This window comes from Protopterus annectens, chromosome 15.part0 (genome assembly GCF_019279795.1).
Source record: "Protopterus annectens isolate FY-2018-M chromosome 15.part0, PAN1.0, whole genome shotgun sequence".
In the NCBI taxonomy this organism is placed as follows: domain Eukaryota; kingdom Metazoa; phylum Chordata; order Ceratodontiformes; family Protopteridae; genus Protopterus; species Protopterus annectens.
In genome coordinates this window covers 227,490,771-227,515,872 of record NC_056749.1, presented here as the reverse complement: position 1 = coordinate 227,515,872, position 25,102 = coordinate 227,490,771, and the positions used below count along the sequence as shown (strand labels likewise).

The following is a 25,102-nucleotide window of genomic DNA, read 5'->3' as shown; positions in this document are numbered from 1 at the left end:
TTCCAGCTGAAGGACAGAGCATCCACTTTCCAAGCTAGCTTGTGGGGAATCCTTGCACAAAATTTGCCCAGTTGATGGTTCTGGGGGGAGACAAACAGATCTATAGCTGGGCTCCCCCAGTTGCTTGTCAACATGTTGAAAATCCTTGGTTCCAGTTTCCACTTGTGTGGGTCTGTGAGGTTTCTGCTTAGTCCGTCTGCCAGTGTATTTAGTTTTCCTGGCAGGAATTGAGCTTGTAGATTCACTTGGTAGCTCAAGGCTGTGTTCCACAATGCCATGGCTAGTCTGCAGATGTGGTAAGAATGTGTACCCCCCTGCTTGTTTATGTACCACATGACAGTGGTGTTGTCTGTCTTTACCATTAGTTGTCCTGGAAGAATGTGGTCCTTGAAGGCTGTCAGAGCATTCTGTACATCTAACATTTCCTTTTGATTTATGTGCAGGTGCATTTGACTTGGGTTCCATTTGCCCTGAATGCACTTCCCTGCCAGGTGAGCCCCCCACGCATAGTGTGATGAGTCTGTTAAGATTTGGGTGGTAGGGGGTAATGTGAATGGTAGTCCCCTGTTTTGGTGGTAGGCCTCTGCCCACCAAAGGAACTCTATGCGTAGGCATGGTATGATAGGAATCCTTGCTTCTAGATCCTGTGAATGCTGACACCATAGGCTTTTGATATACCATTGTAGTTTCCTCATATGCATCCTTGCATATGGAATAAGAAGAATGCAGGAGGCCATGAACCACAAGGCTTGCAGTATTTGCCTTGCAGATAGCTGGGTTTTTGTGGCCATTTGTTTGAAGTAAGTTGTCAAATGAATCAGTTTCTCTGGCGTGAGGAAAGCCATCTGCAAAGTTGTATTCAAGCTTGCTCCAAGGAAAATAATTTGTTGGCAGGGTACCAGGTGGGATTTCTTTTTGTTTATGGTGAACCCCAGACAAGTCAGTACCCTTTGAACAAAAGCCAGATGATTCAAAAGAATGTCCTTGCTTTCTGCCTGAATTAGACAATCGTCCAGGTATGGGTATATCTGAATATTTCTTTGCCTGCAAAATGCAATGACTGGAGCTAGGCACTTTGTGAATACCCTGGGCGCAGTAGATAAGCCAAAGGGCAATGCAGAGAACTGATAGTGCATGTAGCCTGCTTTGAAGCATAGATATCTTCTGCAAGACTCCCTGATAGGGATAAGTCTAGTGTTGCCAACCATGCATCCTTGCCTAGCATAGGAAGCAGCTGGTGAACAGTCAGCATTTTGAATTTTGGAAACACCAGAAAGGTGTTTAGAATAGAAAGGTCCAGGATAGGACTCCATGTGTTGCCTTTTCTGGGTACCAGGAAAAGTCTTGAATAGAAACCTTCTCCCTTTTCCTCTTCTGGTACCGACTGAATAACCCCCCCCCCCCATGTTTAAGAGAGAGAGTACTTGATTTTGGACCTCTGCCCACTGATTTGGGGGTAGATCTGGCCACCTGCTTGGTGTTGATAATGTGTGGAAATTAAATCTGTATCCTTGGGACACTACATTTAAAACCCATTTGTCCTGGGTAATGAGCTACCAGTTTTTGGCCTGCAGACCTATCTTTCAGCCTAAAGGAGCATTCAGTTGGGAAGTGCTTGGAAATTTTAAAAGCAGGTCATTGAGACAGTTTTCCATAGAGGGGAGTATTACTACTCCCAGGTTTGGGTGTGGAAACCCCCCACTGCCTAGTCTTGTGTGTCCCTTGGGACTGAAACCAGAGGTTTCTGCTGTGTCTAGGTTTGGCTTGAGAAGACCTGGAATGGACCAATTTTTAGAGGGCCAGTGCCTACTAAATCTAGGAGGCTGAACTTGTAAGAAATCTTTAACACTTTGCATAGATTTAGCTTTATCTTCCATCTTTTTAAGAACTTCCTCAGACTTGTTGCCAAACAGGCGGTCCTGATTTAAGGGAGCATCCAACAATTTAGCTTTAACATGATCAGGCAAACCTTGCTCCTTAAGCCAAGCATGCCTTCTGAGCACAGACACAGTAACAGCAGCCCTGCAAGAGGCCTGTAATGAATCAAATCCACATTGCAAAGTATGTTTTCCAATCTGTTCAGCAGAATGCATTAAATCCTGTAATTCTTTATTTTCAGCACAGTCAGGAATTAACATCATTTTCTGTTTAAGCAATCCAATAACAAGTTGTTGATACTTTAACATATGAAACTGGCAGTTTAAAGCCCTAATGGCCAAGGATGCAGAAGTGTAAGCTTTCTTACCCATCTATCCAGCACCCTGGAGTCTCTATCAAAGGGGGTAGGATTTTTAGCAGTAGAAGCCTTAATGCCCTTGGGTCCCTGTGAAATAGTCTCTGGATCCGCAACAGGATTTTTAAAAAGGAACTTGTGAGAATCAGGAACCCTGTAATATCTGTCAGGTTTCTGGGAGCAGGAGGCAAAGAATCAGGGGCCAAACTAGATTCTGAAAAGGCATCATCAACAATGTCTAGTACAGGAGGTATAGCTAAAGGCCTGTGCTAAGGCAGGAGTAAGAAATCCCTAAGCCTCTTTTTTGAATCAGAAAAATCCTGGCTTTCCCAGTGGAAATACTCCCTTAGAGTATGTAAGGTCTCACCAAAAGAAAAATTCAATGGAGGGGAAGCAGAGGGAATAGAGTCCTCTGCATCAGAATCCTCATAAGTAGATAAGGGCAAATCCAGATCATCAGAAGAATCAGAAAAATCAGAATCCTGTTCAGAAGATTCATAAACAACTTCAGTCCTAGGTCTCTTAAAAGGGGGAGGTTGGCTTCCCCTGATTAGAGTTATAAGATCTTCAGCCATTCTTATCATTTGTTTTTTAGGCATAGAGGCCTGAGCATGTGGCCAAGGCGTCGGTTCCTTAGGCATGGTTCAAGATTTTGGCCTAAATGAAGAAGGAGGCGTCGGTTTAATATGCAAGTCCATAGGCCTGAATACACCCTCAGAAGCCGATGCCTGCACAGCGGCTCCGTTCCCATCCAAGGCAGAGACATCCGCAGGTTCCACAGTTGAAGCATTTCACGGCATACCGGACTCCGAATGGGTCTCAGTAGAGGCCTGTGAGTCAGAAGTAGCGGGTATCAGGGACTGCGAAAGCCTCATTGAGTACCGGCAAACTGGCGACTGACTTAGAGAAGCGTCATCGGCAGCTTTGGACCTCGGCGGCCTCTCTGTCTTTATCTTTGCATTTTTTTCATAATCCTCGTAGTCGGACGGCTAACCGACGACATTTCTGGACAATTAAACCGAGAACTGAAATATTTAGAAGTGAAAATATACCGACGACGGATAGTGCACTGATTAAATAAAACACAAAACCAACAGCAAGGTACGTCATGGTAAGGGCCTAGGCAAGGAATACAGTACGAATGAAAATCTTTGTGAGGTATTTGCTTTCCACAAGTAATGCGATTATTAACTTTTACTGACATCGGTAAGGAGCAAGAAAAAGTTTTCCCAATGGGGTACTTAGCTTTAATTGAAGACTTCAGTTCTGAAACTCAAAAACAAGAATTTTAGGAGTCAGCCGACTGGCACTTGCGAACTGCTTCTGCTTCAGGCACCACACAGCAAGAAAGACTGATGTAATGGCATCGGCTGCATGTTTTACACCCCTGACTACCTGACGTCATGGAAGAAGGGACAGCAACCGATGCAGGAGCAAAGACTTCGTTAATCAGGCAGACTGAGGGCTACTGCAAGCAGATCAAATCTGACTGAGGGCAACTTTATGGTTATCAGACAAGGGGCAAAAAGCATACAGAAACAAAAAAAGGAATCCAGAGACATTGTTGACTCCTGATGCATAAGTTGGAAGAAAAAAATATATGAATATATGCTAATCTGTTTGTAAAAGTAGACAGCATGCACTGTAAGGGTAGACTATAGGAACAAACTGTTAGCAGTCATTCTTCCATTTCAGGGTAAAATTATGTATGCCGATATCCAAACCATGGTATGGACAGTTCTTACTCAAACTTGAGGGCTTTAAAATATCAAATGATGAATATTTTGCAATCTGACATACTCAAATGCAAATATGTGATACTGGAGATAAGAACAGAAGTATTTCCTAGAGTATTTTACGTTTGACTGTTGAAAGGTGCTGCAAAAAAGTACAGTTATGTATACGACTTACCATAGTTGTAGATGTCTGAGTACATCAATGTTGCAGTGGAGGGGAGATAAACATTTGACAACATTAACAGAATGATGGTGATCCAAAGGGAAGAAGAGTGCAACAGGACCTCATTATTGTTAGTGGTTCGTGATGCAGGAACAGCATTCGATAGAGTCAGCTGGCATTTTATGAGTAGGGCAATGGCAGCCTTTGCATTTCCTACTAGAATAATGGGGTTAATCAGGAATATACATGAAGAAACACAGCAATAATCAAGGTGGGAGGGCTCCTCTCTAACAAGTTGGGTTTGAACAGAGAAACCAGGCAGTGGCATCCTCTACCTCCATTGTTATTTGCCTTACACTTGGAGTCATTTGCAAAGAAAACAAGGAACTCAAAAATTCAAGGGTGTAGGTTTTATGGTACTCAAGAAAAATTAGCCATATTTGATAAATCCAGAAAAAGGACATTTCAGTATTGTGGAACATTCTGACACAGTTTTAAGGGTTTTTTTCAGGATATAAAATAAATAAGGATATACAATAAATAAATAAGGATAGAACAAAGGCTATAGTAGTATATTATGTTCCCACACAATTTGGTTTAGTGGTACCCATATTTATGGGGACAAGATAAGATGGAAGTGTTTATCATTTGGATTAAAAAGGATTCTATTACGGCAGCTAAGAATATATCAGAAGAGACTAAACAAAAGATAATACAAAAAGTGACAAGTTGGAACCTCTTGAAGATGGATATGAACAGTAAGGTACAAACTGTGTTTGTGGGTTTTTTCTGTTTACCCTTTGCAGACCAGGTTAGCCATACTAGGCTAGTAACTTCTCTTCAGGGGAGACCTGAGGAGGTATTTATAGCACTAGGGGAAATTTGGCCAGGGCATCTGCGAACTTCCCTCTTCTCTTTTCGATAGGTACCATGGGATCTTTTATATCTACCTGAGCTACCATGAACTCAACCAGATGGGGTTTTGATTTAACATCTCATTCAAAGGAAGGTACATGCAGGAATGCAGCACCCCCCCATGCTGTACAGCAGTGTTAGCAATCAATCTACCTGGTGTGGGAAAAGAACCTACAGCCTCTTGCACCAAAAGCAAGTGTCTTAACTACTGCACCACTGATGCTATTTTCAGTCCCTTTACTACTGTATACAAGGGTCAGGCGTACTTTTTATCAAGAAGAGGAGAAGCTGTGACCCATATTTAATAAACAATTGAAGGAATTTATTTGGGAGGGAAAGAGGGTAAGAGTTAAGTGGGATAAATTGTTTCCACAGAATAATGTGAGTTAGGATTATCAGATTTGAAGAGATATTTTACAGCTACACATGTAAGGCTCACACACGTAGCACAAGCATAAGGCTACACATCAAAATGGAAAGAAATGAAGTTCAAATGGGGGGGGGGTGGAGTTCACAAAATAAGGAGAGTAGGATTTTGGATGCAAGCCCATAAAGAGAAAAGTAAAAATCATTCAGAATAACACATGTACAAAAAGCACAACATATATTGAGAATTACACAAACATGGGAATGGAGAAGAGAGATTTTATCAATAGGGATGACTGCAAGTAGAAGTACAGAAAACAGGCAAGAGGGGAGCTAGATTTATTGGTAAAAATTAGTAAAGAAACCAAAGTACTGGAAGCAGCTAACTAGGAAGGGAAAAGTCATACAGCTGGACGAGGCCAGGCAAAGAAACTATAGGTTGAAGATTGCCTTCTTTACCAGGGACTGATAACAGTACAGACATAGAGAAAGGGACAGTAAAGTGTTAAATGAAAGATCATCTCTGAGTTTATACTAGAGTGTAGAACAGAAGCTGTGGTAAAAAGTATAATTATTAGTAGATCATACAAAATAATGTAGGGTAACTATAACAACCAATCAGAAGAGGTTAGAAAAAGACTGGGAAATTAGATTGGAAAGGCAAAATACAAAGAAATAATGGGATGATTTTTATGGCTCTATGGAACAAAATCTAGAAGGGTTATGCTATTTTCATAAAAATGTTTACATGGTATTTTTATACCCAAAGTAAATGTCAGACAAATTTTCCAATGGTAGATAGCAATTGTTGGAGGTGTGGTACCTGGGAACGCATATTCTATGAATGTAATGGGTTGATACATTTTATAAAATCCCTACAGGCCATTTTGTCAGAAATGTTGAGGAAGAAAATTATTTTAACTGAGAAAACTTTTGAGCTGGAATGTAGAAACCCAACTGTCAAGATACAGTAAAGCCTTGCTAATTTAATGCTATTGGCTACCAAAAAAAAAGCCACAACTAGAAAATGAAAATCAAAGGATACTGACTGACACAAACGAAATGCAACAACTAGAAAATGAAAATCAAAGGATACTGAATGACACAAACGAAATGCAACAACTAGAAAATGAAAATCAAAGGATACTGACTGACACAAACGAAATGCAACAACTAGAAAATGGAAATCAAAGGATACTGACACAAACGAAATGCAACAACTAGAAAATGAAAATCAAAGGATACTGACTGACACAAACGAAATGCAACAACTAGAAAATGGAAATCAAAAGGTAAAACCTAACAAAATTGTTATTCAGAAAAGGGAAGGAGTAAACTACATAGAAATAAATGGAATCTGTAGAGCAATACATGCAGAATAATTTTCAGGAGTGACATTCCACGGAAGGCAGGACTTGAGCAATCTATGTAATGTTAAACTGAATAATTAAAACAACAAATCATATTTTTATAATATGTAGAGGAAAAACAATAATGGCTTGTTTTCTCTTTTGTAATTAAATGTGTAGTCATGTCACTATGAAATGTGTGATGTTAATAAAGTATTTAAAAAATATTCAGTACTAAGTCTTGGGACTTCTGCCATGCTGAAGCCTATAGTCAACTGAAATACCAAAGTCTTTTACCATCCCCCATCTAGCAGACATCTTTCAGGTATAAAGGCACATCATCCAGCACCATCTTCAGATCTTTCTTGTCTGAGATACTGAAGTCTTATGTTCCTCAGGTGCAGCATGATCCATCCCACTGACCCTGCTGACAGCTGGAGTCCATGTGCTAAAGAAGCATATAGTTAGAGAGAAGGGAATAGTGCACGAGTAGGTACACACCCCAACCACAGGGTAAATGACAATAGGGGTAGGAGAGATGAAAGAGGTACTGCAACACTGACCTGCTTGAGCACCTACAATTACAGTAAGTCAGCTACACAAATGTACTATATTCATCATAGTCAATGTTGCAGTACCAAGTCTTGGGAAGACTCCAATAGCTTTTTATTTAGAAGGCTGGCATAAGTTGGGGACAGTAGGGATTCAGAATGGCAGAGGTGAACTCAGTTCTAGCTCTGGTGAAGGTGTGTACAGAGGTGTCAAGTGTCTGTTTTTATGATGATCTATTTAGGAGTCCCTTTCAAAAAGGCTGAGAGGTTGCCTTTTGCTGTTGTTGACTAAAATTTAACTCTTCCAGGGGATCTGTTTACCATGTTGAGGGCAATAAAAAGAAATACAGTTAGCAACCATCTGCCCTGTTTACCTTCTGCAAAATCTACCAACAGATGGTAAGGAAATTTTGCCCTTTATAAGCAGAATCATAGTTGTCTGTGTATATCTAAAGAGTGACATTTTTTCTCCCTCAATCTGTGGATTAGGAAAGAATACACTGAGAACAGCTTCGCTTAAGGAGATCTTTGCCACCACCTTGGGCAAGAAGGAAGATTTAGTTCTCAAAGTAACTCTATACCTGTAGAAAATGAGGAAGGGCTTTTTGCACATCAGGGCTTGCAAGTCATACATACACCTGGCTTAAGTGAATGCCAGTAGCAGGGGTGTCTGCCAAGTTAGCAATTTTAGAAGTGCAGAAGCTGCTGCCTCAAAGGGCAGTGGTGATAGGTTTTCCACAACATAACGTAATTTCATCTCAGGGTGCAGGTTCATCTCTGGGTGGTTTATGATGTAAGACCCTCTGAATAATCATTTCATATGAAAGTTAACATATGCCAGAGTGGACATGGGAAGGTAGGCAAATACAGCTGAAGGCTGCACTTTTATACTAGAATAACAAAGCCTTCTTTGTAGAGAAGAGAGAGGTATTCTAATACCTGCTCCAATGTAGCTGGTGTGGGTAAAATACCATTAGCCTTGCACCGGACAAAAAAAAATGTCTATTTAGTCACATATGATTTCCTGGTACTTAATTTTTCTGGCTTTTTTTCAGTATAGACAACATGCCTTCTAAAAATGACTGCCTAGATGGAATCAGTAACCATTACCAAGCTGTCAGTTTGAGTGTTTTCAGGTTGGGATGAATGACAGACTTCTTGTAATGTGTTAGCAGGTCCATAAGGAAGGGCGTGTCATGATTCTCCCCTTTGCTGAGGGTTAGGAAGAAGGAGAAGCAGTGCTGCCCTAGACCAGTAAGGAGCCATCACTATCATCCTTGGCCTGTCTGCCCTCACTTTCCTTAATACTCGGGAGACAAGGGATACTGGAGGAAGGGTACAGAGAGGAAAAAGGTCTGTCCAGTTGAAGGAGAAGGGGTCATTTTTCCACATCCCTCTCTGTGGAGTCACTGAACAGAACTTGCTGATTTGGCTGTTTCTGGCAAAGCAAAAAGATCCATTTCTGGCACACCCCATTTGTGTGTCAGGTCTTGGAAAATTTTCCATTTCAACATTAATTCACTGGGGTCTAGAAGTGATCTGCTCAGATCATCTGCTATTAGGATAGCTTGACCTGGTATGCATGAAACTCTGGGAGTGAGTCCTAATCACTGAGCCACTACTCATAGTTCCACAGCTAACATATAAAGGTGGCAGGACAGGAGTTCCTCCATGTTTGTTAATATACCACATCACTGCGGTGCTGCCTTTATTAGTCCTGGAAATAGTCTTTATCAGAATGCACTTAATGCCAAAACAACTACCATCATGACCTTCATATTGATGTGCTGTGTTGATAAATGTCTGTCCCACATTCCATGTACTCTGAACTGATCCAGGGGTGCTACCCAGGTTACGTCCAAGCTGTCTGTGGCTAAGGTTTGAACAGTCTCTGGGAGCTGGAAAGGGGTTCCACGTTTGGCTTTAACGCTCTCCTCTCACCACAGAATTTCTTTTTACAGGCAAGGTAAGAGAGAGACTGCTGTTTCTAGTGAGTGCTGCTGTTGTGAGCAGCAATGTTTTCTCATGTGCAGCTCTGCAAATGGGACCATTAGGATGCAAGGAGCAATGTATGCTAGGGTCCTTAAAAATTCCCTTAAAAGTAATGGTCTGCTTGCTATGCAGGTTCATGAGATACTGCAAGAGCAACAAAACACTGCCCTCTGGTAGAAAGGCCTTCTGCTGGACCAAATAAAGATCTTCCACCAGGTGAGTTGTGACTTCTAGATATTGATGGCAAGTCCTAACTTCTGAAAGCAATCCATGGTTATCTGCATGGTTGTTAGAAGTTCTGCTGGTGATGTAGCCTGGATCAGACAATTGTTCAAGTACTGACAAATATGGACTGCTCCTGTTCTGCAAAAAGCAATGACTACTGCCAGATATTTGGCAAATACTCTGGGTGCAGTAGATAAGCCAAATGGTAAGGCACAAAATTGGCAGGATAATTCCCCTGCCTGGAAACAAAGGAATCTCCTGTGTTCCTTCAAAACAGGAACATGAAAATAGCTGTTTTTTTAAATTCAGAGTCACCATCCAGGCTTCTGGGAAAATAAGATGCAAAATTTTTTGAAGGGTCAACTTTCTGAATTTTGGTACTACCAGGAATTTGATGAGTCTTGCAAGATCCAGAATGCGTTTTGGGGTTCCCCCTTTTGTGGAGATTAGAAAAAGACACGAGTAGCACCTTGTGCCTGCACCTCCTGGAAGGACTGGTTGGACAGAATATGATGTACGAGATCCTGTGAGAGAGGTAGAACCAGTCCCTTTGGTAGTTTTAGAGGGGTGAGAACTGCCTAAAAAGGGGAACATTTTTGAAATATGAAGGGATTTGCACTTTTTGATAATATGCAGTACCCATTTGTCTTGGGTGATCTGTTAACAATGTTTAGGGAAAGAGGTGAGTCTTCCTCCCAGGAGAGAAGGCGGGGATGGGGTTGAGGTGGGTTTTGTGGAGAAGGAGGGAAGTGCTGGACACAGTCACAGTAACTTCCTGGGAAAGATTCTGGTCTGTTTGCCACTTTCCATGATACCTGACCCTTTTCCCATGGGTGGTTTAGGAAAGAGCCAGCACTTACTGAGGTAGTTAGTTCCTGTTATATCTACTGCAGGGAAGAAACAGAATTCTTTAGCAGACTTCACCGGTTTCCCCTTTTTGTGCAGTCTCTCAAACACCTTCTCTGCTAAGAGTCAAAAGAGATACTCCTTGTCCAGTGGTACATTTAGGAGTTCTGCATTAACATGGACTGAAAAGGGATGAGTCCTCATCCAGGCATGTCTCTTCATCACAGACCACTCATGGCAGCCATCTTGCAAGATGCATCCAATGTATCATAGCCAAATTTTAGTGAGTACCTGGAGGCTTACACTGAACAATCCCTGGATGCCCCCCATCTGGAGGCTATTATCTTGTATTACTTCCATCTTGGTTTTTACTTATTTCTGCACTGACTCAAGGTACTTCAGCATGTGGAACTGACAGTTTAGAGCTCTTACCAACAGGGAGGCTGAATTGTATCTTTTCTTGTCTAAACAGTCAATGAGTCTACTCTCTCCATTATTTGGCAAGCGGTTCTTGGATGCCTGCCCAGATGATTCCCTGGAGGATTTTGCACACACCACAGCTGGATCTGCCACTGGGTTATTATAGTATGCTTGTGGGACTCAAGCACCATGTAAAAGTGATCAGACTTCCTAGAAGCAGGGGGAAGAGAACTGAGCTGCAAAGATGTCAGCAAACACACCGTCCAAGATTTCAAGGACTAGAGGTATAGCCAGGGGTCTAGGAGCAAGGAGGCTCAGTAGCTTTCTACAGTTAGCTTGGGCCTTGTAACATTCTCCTACCAAGGAGTAATTATCACATGATGGGAATAAGCAGGCACATGAAGTTCCACATGTTAAGTGTAAAATGAATTACCTTCTTGAGATACCAGTAGCTCACTACAGTACAGATTTTCTCAGACTAGAACTCCTACATCTGGCATATGGACAGTTATATTGTACCTTCCCCACTGAAACATTTTAATTTCCCAGTAGTAGCACTTTTCTATTTTCCACTTTTAACTTTTTCCTATTATTGAATGACACATACAAATAACCTGCAGTGAAGTACTGTAACTGTATGATGTTATATAAGTTACATTTTATTGTCCCAGCCATGAGTCGTGTGTCCATCTTTTCCTCTCAGATTACCACTGTTTAAGCTTGGTCACATAGAGGAGAGCTAGGTAGTTTTATATGTTTTCAGTTTAGCAGGTTATAGCCTATAAGGTCAATCACCACTAAAGCAGAAATATTTGTCCTTGAACTTGAGTTTGCTTAAATGTAGCACAGTAACACTGTAGTAGATGGTTCACATTTTACAGGGCATGTTATCTACCTCGGGTGCAGGACCTAAAGTTGAAATAGCATGCCTAGGTCTTGATAATAACATATGCTCCTTCAGGCCATATATTTACTGCAGGTTGCATCAGATGTGGAACAGGAAGAGGCTTTTTAAGATTTAGATGAATTAGTTATGGGAAGATCATTGCACCATGAGACCGATGTTCATATCTCTGGAGCCACAGGGGTTATGAAAGAAGTATAAATGGCAAGCCCTTCAGCACAAACAAATTTTGAGTAGTGGTAATCTTTAGGTTCTAAGGGCAGCCACGGTGGTGCAGTGGTTAGCATTGTCACCTCACAGCACGAGGCTCTCTGGTTCGATCCTCAGCTGGGGTGCCTTCTGTGCGGAGTCTGCATGTCCTCCCAGTGGTCGTGTGGGTTTCCTCCAGGTGCTCCAGTTTCCTCCAACATCCCAAAGACATGCTGCAGGTGTATTGGACACTCTAACTTGGCCCTAGGTGAGAGTGCGTGCGTGTGTGTGTGTGTGTGTGTGTGTGTGTGTGTGCGTGCGTGCGTGTGTGTGTGTGTGTGTGTGTGCCTTCTGTGGAAGGTTGGGCGCCAGGCTGGCAACTCAACACTGTAAAACTCCACTGCCAATCATGAGCGGACAGGTGATCCACTGTGGCGACCCCTAACCGGGAAAAGCCGAAAGAAGAAGAAGTATTCTTTAGGTTCTAGGTCTTAAACTTAATTTTATAAGTCACAGTAAACACAGTTATTATTACTTTGTAATATTTTGTAAACAACTTACATTATCTCAGCAACCACTCAATTTACATAAATAATGTCAGCAGAATTGTATTCATCTAGCTGAATGCTTTTATATGAGGCTAAGGAGTTCTGTCTGTGTTACTTGGTTGTTGAGATATTTAGAAAAATATGAAAATTATATCTATATAAATTACTATAATAAAAACAAAATTAATATCTCTAACTGCACTAGACAGAGGTCAAATATTAATGCAACTGAGTTTGCCATTATGTAAGCTTTAAGATGAAATATTTTAAAACACTGTACATAGCATGGTTTTGGATTTATTGATGCAAATATGAACAAGCAATATTTGACACCTAGAGGAGTCAATAGGAGTTAACGGAAAATGCACCTGGAGGCATCACTCAGATGTAATGAAGTATTTGCGGCTTTTCCATGGCGATTCGGGGTTACTTAAAAGTGGGACTTAAGTCCCACTGCTTTACACAGCGGGCAGTGGGATGAGGTCATTCAACCTGTGACTGTCCCACTGATAAAGGGACGGGTGGCAACATTACTGACTTGTTGATTTTAATATGGTTTGTTTACATTTATATAAATGTAAGTTTGCCTATGCAAAAAAAAAAAAAAAAAAAAAAGACTGACTTGCTGATTTAGTCACTCGTGCACAGATGTAACTGTACATGGCAGTTAACATTTGTTCATGGACTCAGCTATTATCGTACCAATTAAAGCAAAAGATAATCCTGGATGAGCAGCAAATATCAGAACATTAACATTTTGTCACAGTATAATCATAAATAAAACTTTTGAAAATGTGGCCAAAATGATTACAGGAAATGGTAAGCAAAAAAAGTTAGCTGCAAGAACTATACCTTTTATTCGAGAGACACCTGTAAGTTTACGTATCTTTCCCTCAATTGTGCTACTACAAGAATGACAGGTCATCCCTTCTACCAACATCTTCACCACAGCTTCACTGCTTTGGTTCTGGATGGTTTCTTCAGTCAATGTCAAGTCCTTCTCCAGCACCGTAACATCCAAGTTCATATTGTGAATATACTGGCAAATCTGAGGAATAGTCACAGAAGAAGGAATAAACAGCACTGTTGCACTCCTTTGTTCAACATCCAATTTCACATCTAGAATGCAAGGAAGTGTTGAGAACACATTCTGAATTTGTTCACATAATGAAGCGGTCAGAGCAGGAATGCTGAGAAAGACGGTCTCTGTTAACACAGGAGTTGGATCCAGGTTATTAAGAGATGCCTCAAAACCCATGTCATCAATAGCTTCCCGCAGACTCTCAGGTGTTTGCGATCTGGGATCATAAATAAGTTCTGCAATCTTTTTTTCCAAAGATACCTTAAAAATACAATAACAGATTTTCATAGGAAGAGAGTTACAATATTTAGCATCAGACTACACACTTGTTTATACATGCACATTTCAAAAATAGGTAGCTAATACACAAAGCTAACTTTACTACACTGTATTTGTATCAGCTTTATTCTAGACATCTTCTACATAAAGGTGCTGCACACTTTCATAAGTTTAACAACAAAAAAAAAAGAAATTCAGAATGATTTCTGTTTCTGCATGCTGTATTATGATATTATAATGTAGAAAGACCAAGAACAAGACACAAAAAAAATCCTTAAACTATTTCATTCTATACAGTGAAATGATAGCTTAAAAAGCAAGCTGTAAAAAGTTACTATGGAGTGCAACATATTAGGCAGTGTCCAGGTTAGTGGATAACACACCTAATAGAAAATGTCTCAACAACATTTAATGGTCTATTACTAGCAACATAATACATGAAACTACTGAAAGTTCTTGAGACATTTTCAGTTTATGTTATCCTTTTCCTTGATTCACTGTATGTCAACAAATTATACCTTCTTATATGATGCTCTTTCTGGTATTGGCTCGTTCATTTTTATTAGTATTTATGGAAATCCCTGCCTTTCAATGAATTATTTAAATGGTTCTAGTTTTCACCCACCACATCTCATTGCCTTCCTTCCTTATGGATAACAAAAGGGAAACTTTTTAAAGGAGGCCATGACATTAATACATATGTTCAGAAGTTGATGTTATTCCTTTTCCGATGTCTTTTCCCCCTACACTCACGATAGTAGCCAGAATAAGGATTACATGCTAGCTAAAGCAGTTTATGGAACAACTACTTTTTTATCTCACAATTTTAGTAATAATACCACTAACAAGTAAACAACAAATGTATCTTGTGACCAAATATTCAGCGATTACTTCACATATTACTTCACATATTATTAAAACTACTTATGAATGGTAGCCCTTTCTATTTAGGATGACAATCCACGGATACATCTACGTAAACACTTTTGATTTCTTATAAAAGAGTTGAAAATATACAGGACTACTTTGATCAAAGTTATTTGTGAGAGCAGTTGATATATTTAACTACATAAAACTGACCAACCAGGAATGATCCTCTGTAGTTACTGCATTTCCTGTAACTATGCAGTCAGTAAATTTGATTATATCACTGTCAGAAAATTTATACCATTTTATACTTTAGGTGATATATGCTAGTAGTTTCTTCTCTTTTATACATGTTAGATTGCTAGAAGTCATTAAGGTAAGACTGAAATATATAAAAATATCAAAAATAAAAGGGCTGGAAGCTCTTTGGTCATGTGCTTCCATGAATTTCATTCTGATAATTTCAAAGATTTATTAGCAGCTGTCAAATCAATTTTATGTACATATATGACAAGAAAAAATATTACTAATCTGCTGTACATAAAAAATATTTAGTTTCAGACTTTGTACCTCAAAACCCAGTGAAATAAACCTTGATTACAGCTGGAGATACTGGACTGCAATACATGATTACTAAGAGGTACTTAAATGTTGTTAATGGCTTTAGCTTTCTTTGTTTTAACTCCTTTAAAAGCCATTTGCCAGCACTCTACAGACTGAGTGAATAAAGAAAATGTTTAGTGTAAAAAAAAACATTCAGTGGTCAGACAGACTATCAAATGGACGTTTGACTGAAAAAACAAACATCTCTGCTCTCCACCCCCCACCCCCACCAATGCAGGGAGCTGTATCCTGCACACCTGATAATATAGGTCACTATGGGATCACTGTATCTTTCTTGCAGCAATTCCAACCCCTTCACTAATTTTCAATGAAACATCCAAGAGCTGCAATTTAGTGAAATAACACTTGTGAAATCACCTCCTACCTAATTAAATTAATGTCTACAGTTTGTAACAAATAAGAAGAGAAAAAAATCCATTATGTTAGATAATCCTTGCAACTGTTGGTCACAATGACTGGAGAAGAAGGATACATAAGTTGAGACCACTGAGCTCATAGTAACCACTATAACAGTAACCACTGTAACTGTCATGTAACAACGAGTGAACTGAACCACTAGAATACAAGATGCCATTAGGCCCACTGTCCAGAGAACTACAAAAGCAGGATGTCTGTTACACTGAAGAAGGGTGTGAACTGAAGCATGTAGGGTTTGAACCCTATTTGGGGGACGAAAGGCATGATGCACTGTATCCAGCTGGAGACAAAAAGTCTCTGTACATTACCAAGGATTTCACTGTTCTGGCCACGAGGAACAAATCATCCAGACACGGAAAACTGCTTGTCCCATGAAGCTCCAAATGAGCTGCAATAACTGCCATGCATATGGTAAACCCGCAAGGGGCTGTGGTGAGACCTAAGGGCAGGGCTCTGAAATGACAATGATGGTTGGCTCCCTTCAGAACTGAAGGAATCTCCTGGATGCATTGACAAACTGTGTGTGTAGGCAAGCACCCTGGAGATCCATGGAGCACATCCACTAGTTTGCATGAAGACTCGGCAGAACAGAATACACTTGACTGTTCTGAATGGGGTCTTTTTTTTACAAAGTTGTTGAGATGGAGACGGCTTAAGTCCAAGATTGATTTGAGGTCCTTATTCTTTTTCTGAACCAAAAAGAGTCTTGATTACTACCCTGATCCTATCTGGTCTGGTGGGAACTCCTAGATGGCTTGATGTTAGGATAAAGCTTTCTTTTTGGCTGCTTTTAAATAACTGCGTGGTAATTTTAAAGAGGCCAGAAAGATAGTCGGGATATGTTTGGAAAGGGTATGTAATAGCATCTGTACAGTATGCTTCACACTCAGGAGTCCCAAGTGATGGCCATCCACACAGAGTAGAGGGATAGATGACCCCCAACTGCCTCCAGAGGGGAGGAGTCGGGTAGCCCTACAAGGACAAGTCTGCTGCCAGTTGGAAAATGACCCACAATATCCCTAGTTTTGTGGACGTCCACAACTTTTTGGGGTTGTGCCCATTAAAGGGGCCTCCTCTGCCTTGGTCTCTCCTGTCAGAAGAGGACTCGAAGGGTTACACCATGATTTTCAAAAAAATTAGGATCTAGGCCCCTTTTGGTTCTGGGGGTTCTCAAATCATATCCTGATGGCAGAAAGTATCTCGACTTCCTGCTCACTCTTCTACATTTATTCCTTGACAATTGCACAAAATAAGTAGGATCCATCGTACAGGATATTGGTCAAAGAAGCCTTGAAATAGTCTGCAAAATTATCTAAGCAATGCCAGACAAGGTGTCTCATACAAATGCCTGACCCCACCATATGGGCTGCTCCATCAACTGAATTGTGCATGAGCAGCATGGAAATATCAGTGATGCTATACAGTGTATTCAAGGTCTGTTTCCTTGAATCTGTTGTGAGCGGTCTTTTCAGACTATAATCCTTGTTTACGTCAGGTCCCGCAGAAATCTATTCATGTGTGTAGCACAGTTCAGTTCTCTGACTGCAAAAGTATCAGAAGCATATGCCCATTTCCCTAACCTGTCCATTACCCAAAACTCCCTGTAGGGCAGATGGATTGTAGCCATATTTTCACTCAGTTCTTTCTTAGTGGCAGCAAACACAATAATGGAAATGGTCAATGGAATATTCAACAAGAATTGCCTGTCCTTGGGAGGCCTCAGGATTTTATCTGGCTTCCAAGGTATAGTCTCACACGAGTCATGGTTGTGCTATAACTTCTGGACGGACAAGTCAGTAAGACTGCCTACCTGAGAAAGCACTCCAGATATACAGGGTGTCTATCTCCTAGAGTCAAACAGGACCTCCTCATCCAAAATGTGGTACCAATTATGCAGGCGTTCTAAAATCTCAGCAAAGGCAATATCCTGTGCGGATCCCTCTCTGTCATCGAAGTCCAATGTTACATATTCCAGTGGCGTATGTAAGTGTCTCCTCTTACACGTCCTCTTTTTTTTTTGTGCATCAGATTGTGGGTTTTCAGAGTCCTCAGACCAGTGGATCAGTACATGAGCAGATCTCTTGATACCAGTAGTTAGACAATGACCTGTGGCGGAATGAGTGGGCAGAAGTGCAACAAACAGGGTGTCCAAGGGCAGAGTTAACACTAGTAGAGCCTGAGGCCCAGCTCTCAGTGAAGAAGCAATCATCCTCTCCATAACCTCAAATGTGGAACCAACATCCTTTGAGTTTAAATATCCCCCTTCAACCTGCATGCCATCCCTGTCAAGGATGGAAACAGCCTGAGTAAGGAATAGGAGCCCCACACCTGACAGGGTGGAAGGCCTTGAGGAAGAGATTGTCCCAGATGCTTTGAAGGCTAAGGTCTCCAACACGGAAAATGGAACTGCCCAAGACAGCTCCAAAGATGATATCAAGGACTCAATGTTGAGTCTCAGAGACAAAGTCCCACAGTAGTTCCAGAACCACACAATGGAGTGGAGTGGAGTAGGGTGGAATGCAGTGGGACAGATCCATGCATCTCTGTTATTGTGGTGGAAATGGAAGTACCATTCAATGCTGAAAGGGCAGGGTCAGGAATAAATATCATATCCCTTCTCTTTGTCCTCTATTATGAACTGCACGTTCTGATAATGTTCATAGGTTGGTACTAGGCTGTCAGCCCTAGGGCCTATATAAGCCTAGCCATAACAATTCCCTGGCTATTTCTTCCCACATTATTTACTTCCCTGGACCCCTGTCTAGCAGGGCAACTGACATGATCCCCAGGGTGAATTTCTTTTCTCCCATCCAATCGTCAAAGTTCCTTTTGAAGAGGGCCAAAGAGGCACTCTGCTTGACATGTATGGGCAATCTATTCCAGAGTCTGGGGAGTCTCTGGGTCAGGAACCTATCCCTCCAGCATGTTTTGCTTATTGTGATGACAAGGTTTAGATCCCTGGAACATGTGGCTCTGAGGGATTGGGATTTCTTTAAGTGTAGCATGTCCAACAGCTCTGGGTTTGACATGGCCTTGCATGTTAAGCAGAGATCGCCTCTGAGTAGACGATATGTGACAGAGTATAGCTGGAGTTTTTTAAGGCGGTCAGCGTAGGGCATCTGCTTTAGGCCTGTGATTCTTTTAGTGAGGTATTTCTGCAGCCTTTCCAGTTGTTGCAGATGTCTTGAGAGGTATATACCAAACGGGGCATTGTATTCTATAATGGGTCTAATGAGGGATGAGTACAGTGGGACAATGACCTCCTTTTTTCTGGATGAAAAGCCATTAGTGATGAGGTGTGCCACATAGAAGGATTTCCTGACTGTTGTGGCGATGTGGTTATCGAAGGTGAGACCACTGTCCACCTGTGTCCCTAAGTCTCTTATCACACTTTCGGTGTTTAGTGTACTGCCACCTGTATGGTAATTCACGGGTACATGTTTTTTCCCAAAGGGGATAACTATACATTTCTTGGCATTGAGCTTGAGCTCATGGCTCTGGCACCAAGCATCTGTTTCTGTAAGGCCCTTTTGTAGAGTATCCACATCATTTGGGGATTCAATAATGGCTCCCAGTTTGCAGTCATCTGCGAACTTTGTTAGCCAGAGTCCCTTAGTGTTGGCCTGTACTTCAGAGAAGTAGATGCCAAACAAGAGCGGTCCCAGGACTGAACTCTGAGGTACTCCACTTGTCACTTGTCTGAAGCTGGATTTGGCGTTGGCTACTTTTACAGTGTGGGTTCTATCAGTAAGCCAGTTAGCAACCCATTGGGTGATGTAGGGATTAATGCTCAACTTAGTAAGTTTATCTAGGATTCCAGAGTAGGGGATGGTGTCAAAGGCCTTGGCAAGGTCTAGATAGGCCGTGTGGACCACCTTACCCTTGTCCATGGCTCTGGAGACTGATTTGAAGAAGTCAATCAGGTTCAGGAGACAAGATCAGCCCTTCACGAACCCAAACTGGGTGGGGCCAGCGTTTGAAGGTTGCCAATGTCTTTGTTTATAAGTTCCATGATAATACGCTCCATGGCCTTGCAGATAAGGCTCGTCAGACTGATAGGACGGTAGTTTCCAGGATCCAAGGTTGATACCCCTTGTGGAGTGGGATAACTGTAGCTCTGCGCCACTCAGTGGGCATGAAACCTGAGGTGAGGCTATGATTAAACATGACACTTAGGTGAGGTGCCAGTTCATATTGTAGTTTATTTATTTATTTATTTTACATTTGTTGACCGGGCTAGTCTAGCTGGATACATTTCCATTTTCAGTAGAGGCCCGGGGAGAAAAGCTCCACACAAATTTTAACCAAAAAAGTTAAAATAAACAAGCAAATGGACAAATCATCATAGATGAAAAGACAAATAATAAAAAAAAATATAGTACCCAATAACAGATATACACATGAAGAGAATCACATTTCTAAGAATAACATTAATTAGCTGTAATGACATCAAGAACAAGGCACAAAACAGAGAGCAAAATTGACTTATAATATTATATAGAACTAATCTTAGTAACAAAAGGAGAAAGAGAAGCACTATAGTAGGAGAGGAGGAAGGGAAGCAGTTTAAGAAAAGAGAAGGGAAAGTTGAGAGAGATTAGCATAGAGGAAAGAAGAAACAAAAAAACTCTAAAAGGAGGTAGACTGAAGCAGATTCAGTAAAGAGAGAGAGAAAGTAAAGTAGTAGGAAAGCGCAGAGGAGGTAAAAGATTAGTCAGGTTTTGAACAGGAACAGAGCCAGTGGCTTTGGAAGTAATCTTTGATTTTATGTTTAAAGAGAGGCAGAGATGTGGTAAGTGTTATATCGCTAGGAAGCAGATTCCAGTTCCTTCCTACAGTATTATTGAATAGAGAGTCACCAGCAGAATTATTAGTCTTTGTTATAGTAGCCATAAGTTTATTGGAAGAGCGAAGGGAGTTTAGGTTGTCATAAGGGATTAAAAGTTTAGAAAGTATAGGGGTTTTATTGGGTTGGTATAGAATTTTATGGGCAATAGTGAGTTGAGGGATTAACAGAAGGTTTTGTAGCTCTAGCCAGCCTAGAAGTTTCAGGTTAATACAGTGATGAGTTCTAAAAGGGTTACTAGTGGCAAAACGAGCAATGTTGTTGTAGCAAGTAGCCAGTTTGTTAAGGTTGGCTTTCCTAAGGTTAGTAAAAATTGGTGAGGCATAAAGAAGAGTTGACAAAAGATGGGAGTGGGCAATCTTGGCTCTGGATGAAGAGGTTAGGAAAGGTTTAATTCTATATAGGCTTCCTATTTTTCTATTGACTATTTTAATGGTGTTGTTGATATGCTGATCAAAGGAGAGGTTATCAATTGTTATTCCTAATAATTTTGTTGTTGGATCAGGAGTAATGAGAGAGGCATTATTTGAGGAGATGGTAAAGTCCAAGGGAGTGGACCGAGTGCTAGGAGAGAAAAGGAAAAGTTTAGTTTAGTTTTTTTGGCATTGAGGAGGAGGTTGCGTCTGGTTCATGTAGTACACAGCCCAGGATGTCATCTGGTCCCATGGATGCTGTATTCTTAGCTTTGAAGAGTGCATTTTTTACTTGTGTGGCCGTTATTACTAGAATTTGGCAATCATCTGGTATTGAGATGGGCCATTTAGGGGGTGAAAGGGGGTGAAGTTGGCATTGAATCGATCTGCCAGGATATCGGCAATATCCTTGGGATCAGTATATTTAATGCCATCCTGTTTTAGCTCAGAGCAGATCTGAACATTGCCATTTAGATTCTTGACATAGTTATAGAATGCCTTGTGGTTGCCTTTGGAATCTTTGGCAATTTTACTTTCATAACTCGCTTTGGAGGATTTTATGAGGGATCTCAGTTTCTTACTGAGTCTGGTAAGGGAGTTTTTTTGCATCCTGGGATTTTCCTCTTTTCTGCAATAGTTTCTTCCTTTTGTTGTAAAGATTGTTTATGGCAGGGGACCACCAGATTGGCTTGCTTTTTTTGGCTGAGAGCATCTTGGTTCTATTTGGGATGGCACGATTCATGCATGAGTGGATGTGCTCATACAGTGCCTTAGTGTAGGATTCAGCAGTTGACGTTCAGTTCCCGTCTGCATGGGTGTCATAAAGTTGGTCACTTCTGACATGAGTAGCATGAAGTTGGCTTTGGAGAAGTTTTTTATGGAGGTTTCCTTACTGGGAGGTGGGGGTGGGATGTGGATGTTAAGGGTGATTAGCTTATGGTCGGACCTAACTAACGAGGTGGTGACCATAGGTGTGGAGCATCGATCTCCCATGTTGGTAATGACTAGGTCTAGGATACTGAAGCCCCTGGTGGGACTATGGATTAGTTGATCCACTATGTCTAGTTGTACCACTATGTCTATGAAAAAGAACACAGACACAGACACAGACACACACACACACACACACACACACACACACACAGATACACAAATACACCACTAGAAAGGATGTCAAATATTAAGCACATGCAAGAGCAGCTCTTGAATATATATATATATATATATATATATATATATATATATATATATATATATATATATATATATTTTTTTTATATATATATATATATATATATATATATATATATATATATACACATACATATATATATATATATATATATATATATATATATATATATATATATATATATATATATTCATGATAACACACACACACACACACATATATATATATATATATATATATATATATATATACATATATGTATATAATACATATATATTTATATGCACACATAAGGCCCAGCAATGAAATTTCCAGTGGGAGAAACATAACACTGCACCTTAGACAAAAATACTAATTCACACCTAGTAAGACATACAACAATCCCCAATATAACAGCAAACAGCCTGAAAATACTAAGAAAAAAGAAGGCACAGCTTCATGGATCTATATATATATATATATATATATATATATATATATATATATATATATATATATATATATTTATATATATATATATATATATATATATATATATATATTATATATTTATTTATTTATTTATATAAATATACTGCATGAATGCAGAATAAGGATACTAATGGCAGTGCACAAGATCCATGTGGACATTTACAACTATAGGCATTACAGAGGTATCAAACTCCTGTTACACTGCTTGAAAACTCTGGAAAGTGTGATTAATAAAATAATATATACTGTAATAAGAAGTAAGATGGAAGACGAGTAGTTTGTGTTCAGATCAGTATGCAACATAACAGACCCAATGTTTTCACTGAGACAGATAGCTGAAAAGAAACTACAGATTAGGAAAGAGTCCAATTAGGCATTCCTAAACCTAGAGAAAGCATATGGCAAGGTGCGAAGAAAACTAGTTTTGACAGTTCTGTGGTGATTTAAATTTCCAGAAACACTGGTAGAATTAGTGCGGGCTATGTACTAAGACACAATGGCACAAGTATGAACAGAGTTCGGACTCACAGAGGGGGTCCCAGTGGGAGTGGGTGTGCGTCAGGATTCAGCTCTGAGACCACTGTTGTTCATACTGGTGATGGGCTACATTAGAAAACAGGGCAGAGGGGACAGCTCAACAAAGCTGTTGTATCCAGACAGTGTGGCATTACAGAAAGACTCTAAAAAAGAACTTCAGCAAAGGACAGGTGAATGGAATGAAAAATTAAAGGCTCTTGAGAAGGAACTGAGTATAGATAAAGCCATTGCAATGGCAGTGGATGCAGGAAAGCAGAAGAAACTAAGAACTGACGTAAAGGGGGAAGACAGTGAAACAATTTAACAGCTTCAAGTACCTCGCACAAGGGTGGCTGAGGTGAAGGGAAGTCTGAATGAGGAGGTCAAAGCCATAATAATAGGAGCAGCAGCCCTCTGGCACTAAGTGTCAGGTGTACTACATGACAGAAGAATGCCAAACATGCTGAAATGTAAGGTGTACAAAACAATGGTGTAACTAGTACTACTGTATGGTACATAAACATGTGGAATGAAGGTGGTAAAGGCAGAGCAGTTGATGAAGCTTGTGGTGATGGACATGAAGTGGCTGAGATAGGTGGTAGGATACACACTGTGGGAAAGACAAAATGAAAACATCACAGCAGAAGGCCAAGTGGTGTCAACTGTAGAAAAGGTCAAGGTGAACAGATTTTGGTGTTTGGCCACATGTGCAAGACAGCAGAACACATTCTGGTGAAGAAGACTTGGGACAGACAGGAAGAAGGCAGGAGGAGATGAGAGCACCAGCAAAGAGATGGATGGACTGTGTGAAAGAAGACCTGCGACAGTTAGACATGACTGTCAAATAACGTAGGAGAATGGCATTGAATTGAGACAGATGGCACCACATGACAACACCCTGGTCATGTGTAGAAAAATGTTAAAAAGAGGGATAATGACAACAATGACATGAAGGGGTGACAAAGGAATTCAAGCATCCAGAAGCTTGAGAGAAAACTCCTTGCAAAGTCTATTCTGGACTTGGAAAAGGAATCCAGTTTGTAATGCTTTGTAAAAGTATGTACAGGGGATCATGTGGCATTTATTGCAGGTTTATTTTACTGACAGAGAAATCAGGTGATACAAATGACTGAAGCTACATCTGACTGACTTCCAAGAAGGCTGCACACTGATCCAACAGCTTAATTTAAACTCTCAGTGTGAAAAAAGAAACTGAGATAAGGGCTAGTAATTCTTTCCGTTTTAGTAAAATTCAGTCACTGGCTATTAAGTACACAGCCTAGATGTCAGTAAAGAAAAAAAAACTTAAGACAGCCTGAAAGAAAATCAACTACAAAATGTGAAGAGAAAACACTGACAAGGAAGAATCCTGCAGCTGTTCAGCAAACAGTGGTTTCAGCTCCAGTTTTGGTGCAACAGATAGCTTCCAGTACTATAGGAAAAATAAATGAGTCATTAACAGAGATGATTACAATAAATGAAAAAAAAATGAATGAACATATCAACTCACATAACAAAAGTCTGGAAAAAATGGAAACCATTTTCAACAGCAATTGAGATGAACTGACAAAACTGGAAAAATCAGAGGTCAAATTGAAGAAAACGCTGGCTCAAGAACAGCTGTTTCAAAAATGGTACAGATAGAGGACAGTGCACTCAGGAAAAACTGAAGATGTTCTGCTATAGCAGAGAAACTGGGAGGAGCAGACTATATTCATTTTATGAAAGCTCAAATAAGCAAGTGGAATGATATTCCACAGCAGCAACTAGAATGATATTCCACAGCATGATTTGCCATTTGAAATGGCGCACTGTAAACAGTCAAGACCTGTACTACTAATGATGTCATCAAAGCAGCAGAAAGTCAATCCTGACAAAACTTTGGCAGAAAGGCAAAGTAATAAAAACTGAAGATAGTAAAGTGTTTGTGGAAAGTGATTATTCGCTATACACCAGGCA

The 25,102-nt window shown here is 40.4% G+C and overlaps 1 protein-coding gene across 1 annotated transcript in view; it reads right to left on the bottom strand.

Moving 5' to 3' along the window:
• ATP7A (ATPase copper transporting alpha) overlaps positions 1-25,102 on the bottom strand; it is a 2,674,176-nt gene that overhangs the window by 2,236,692 nt on the left and 412,382 nt on the right. Inside the window, exon 3 of the mRNA XM_044057744.1 lies at positions 13,290-13,779. Within this exon, the coding sequence (XP_043913679.1) occupies positions 13,290-13,779 (490 nt within the window). The remainder of the gene's footprint in view (positions 1-13,289; positions 13,780-25,102) is intronic.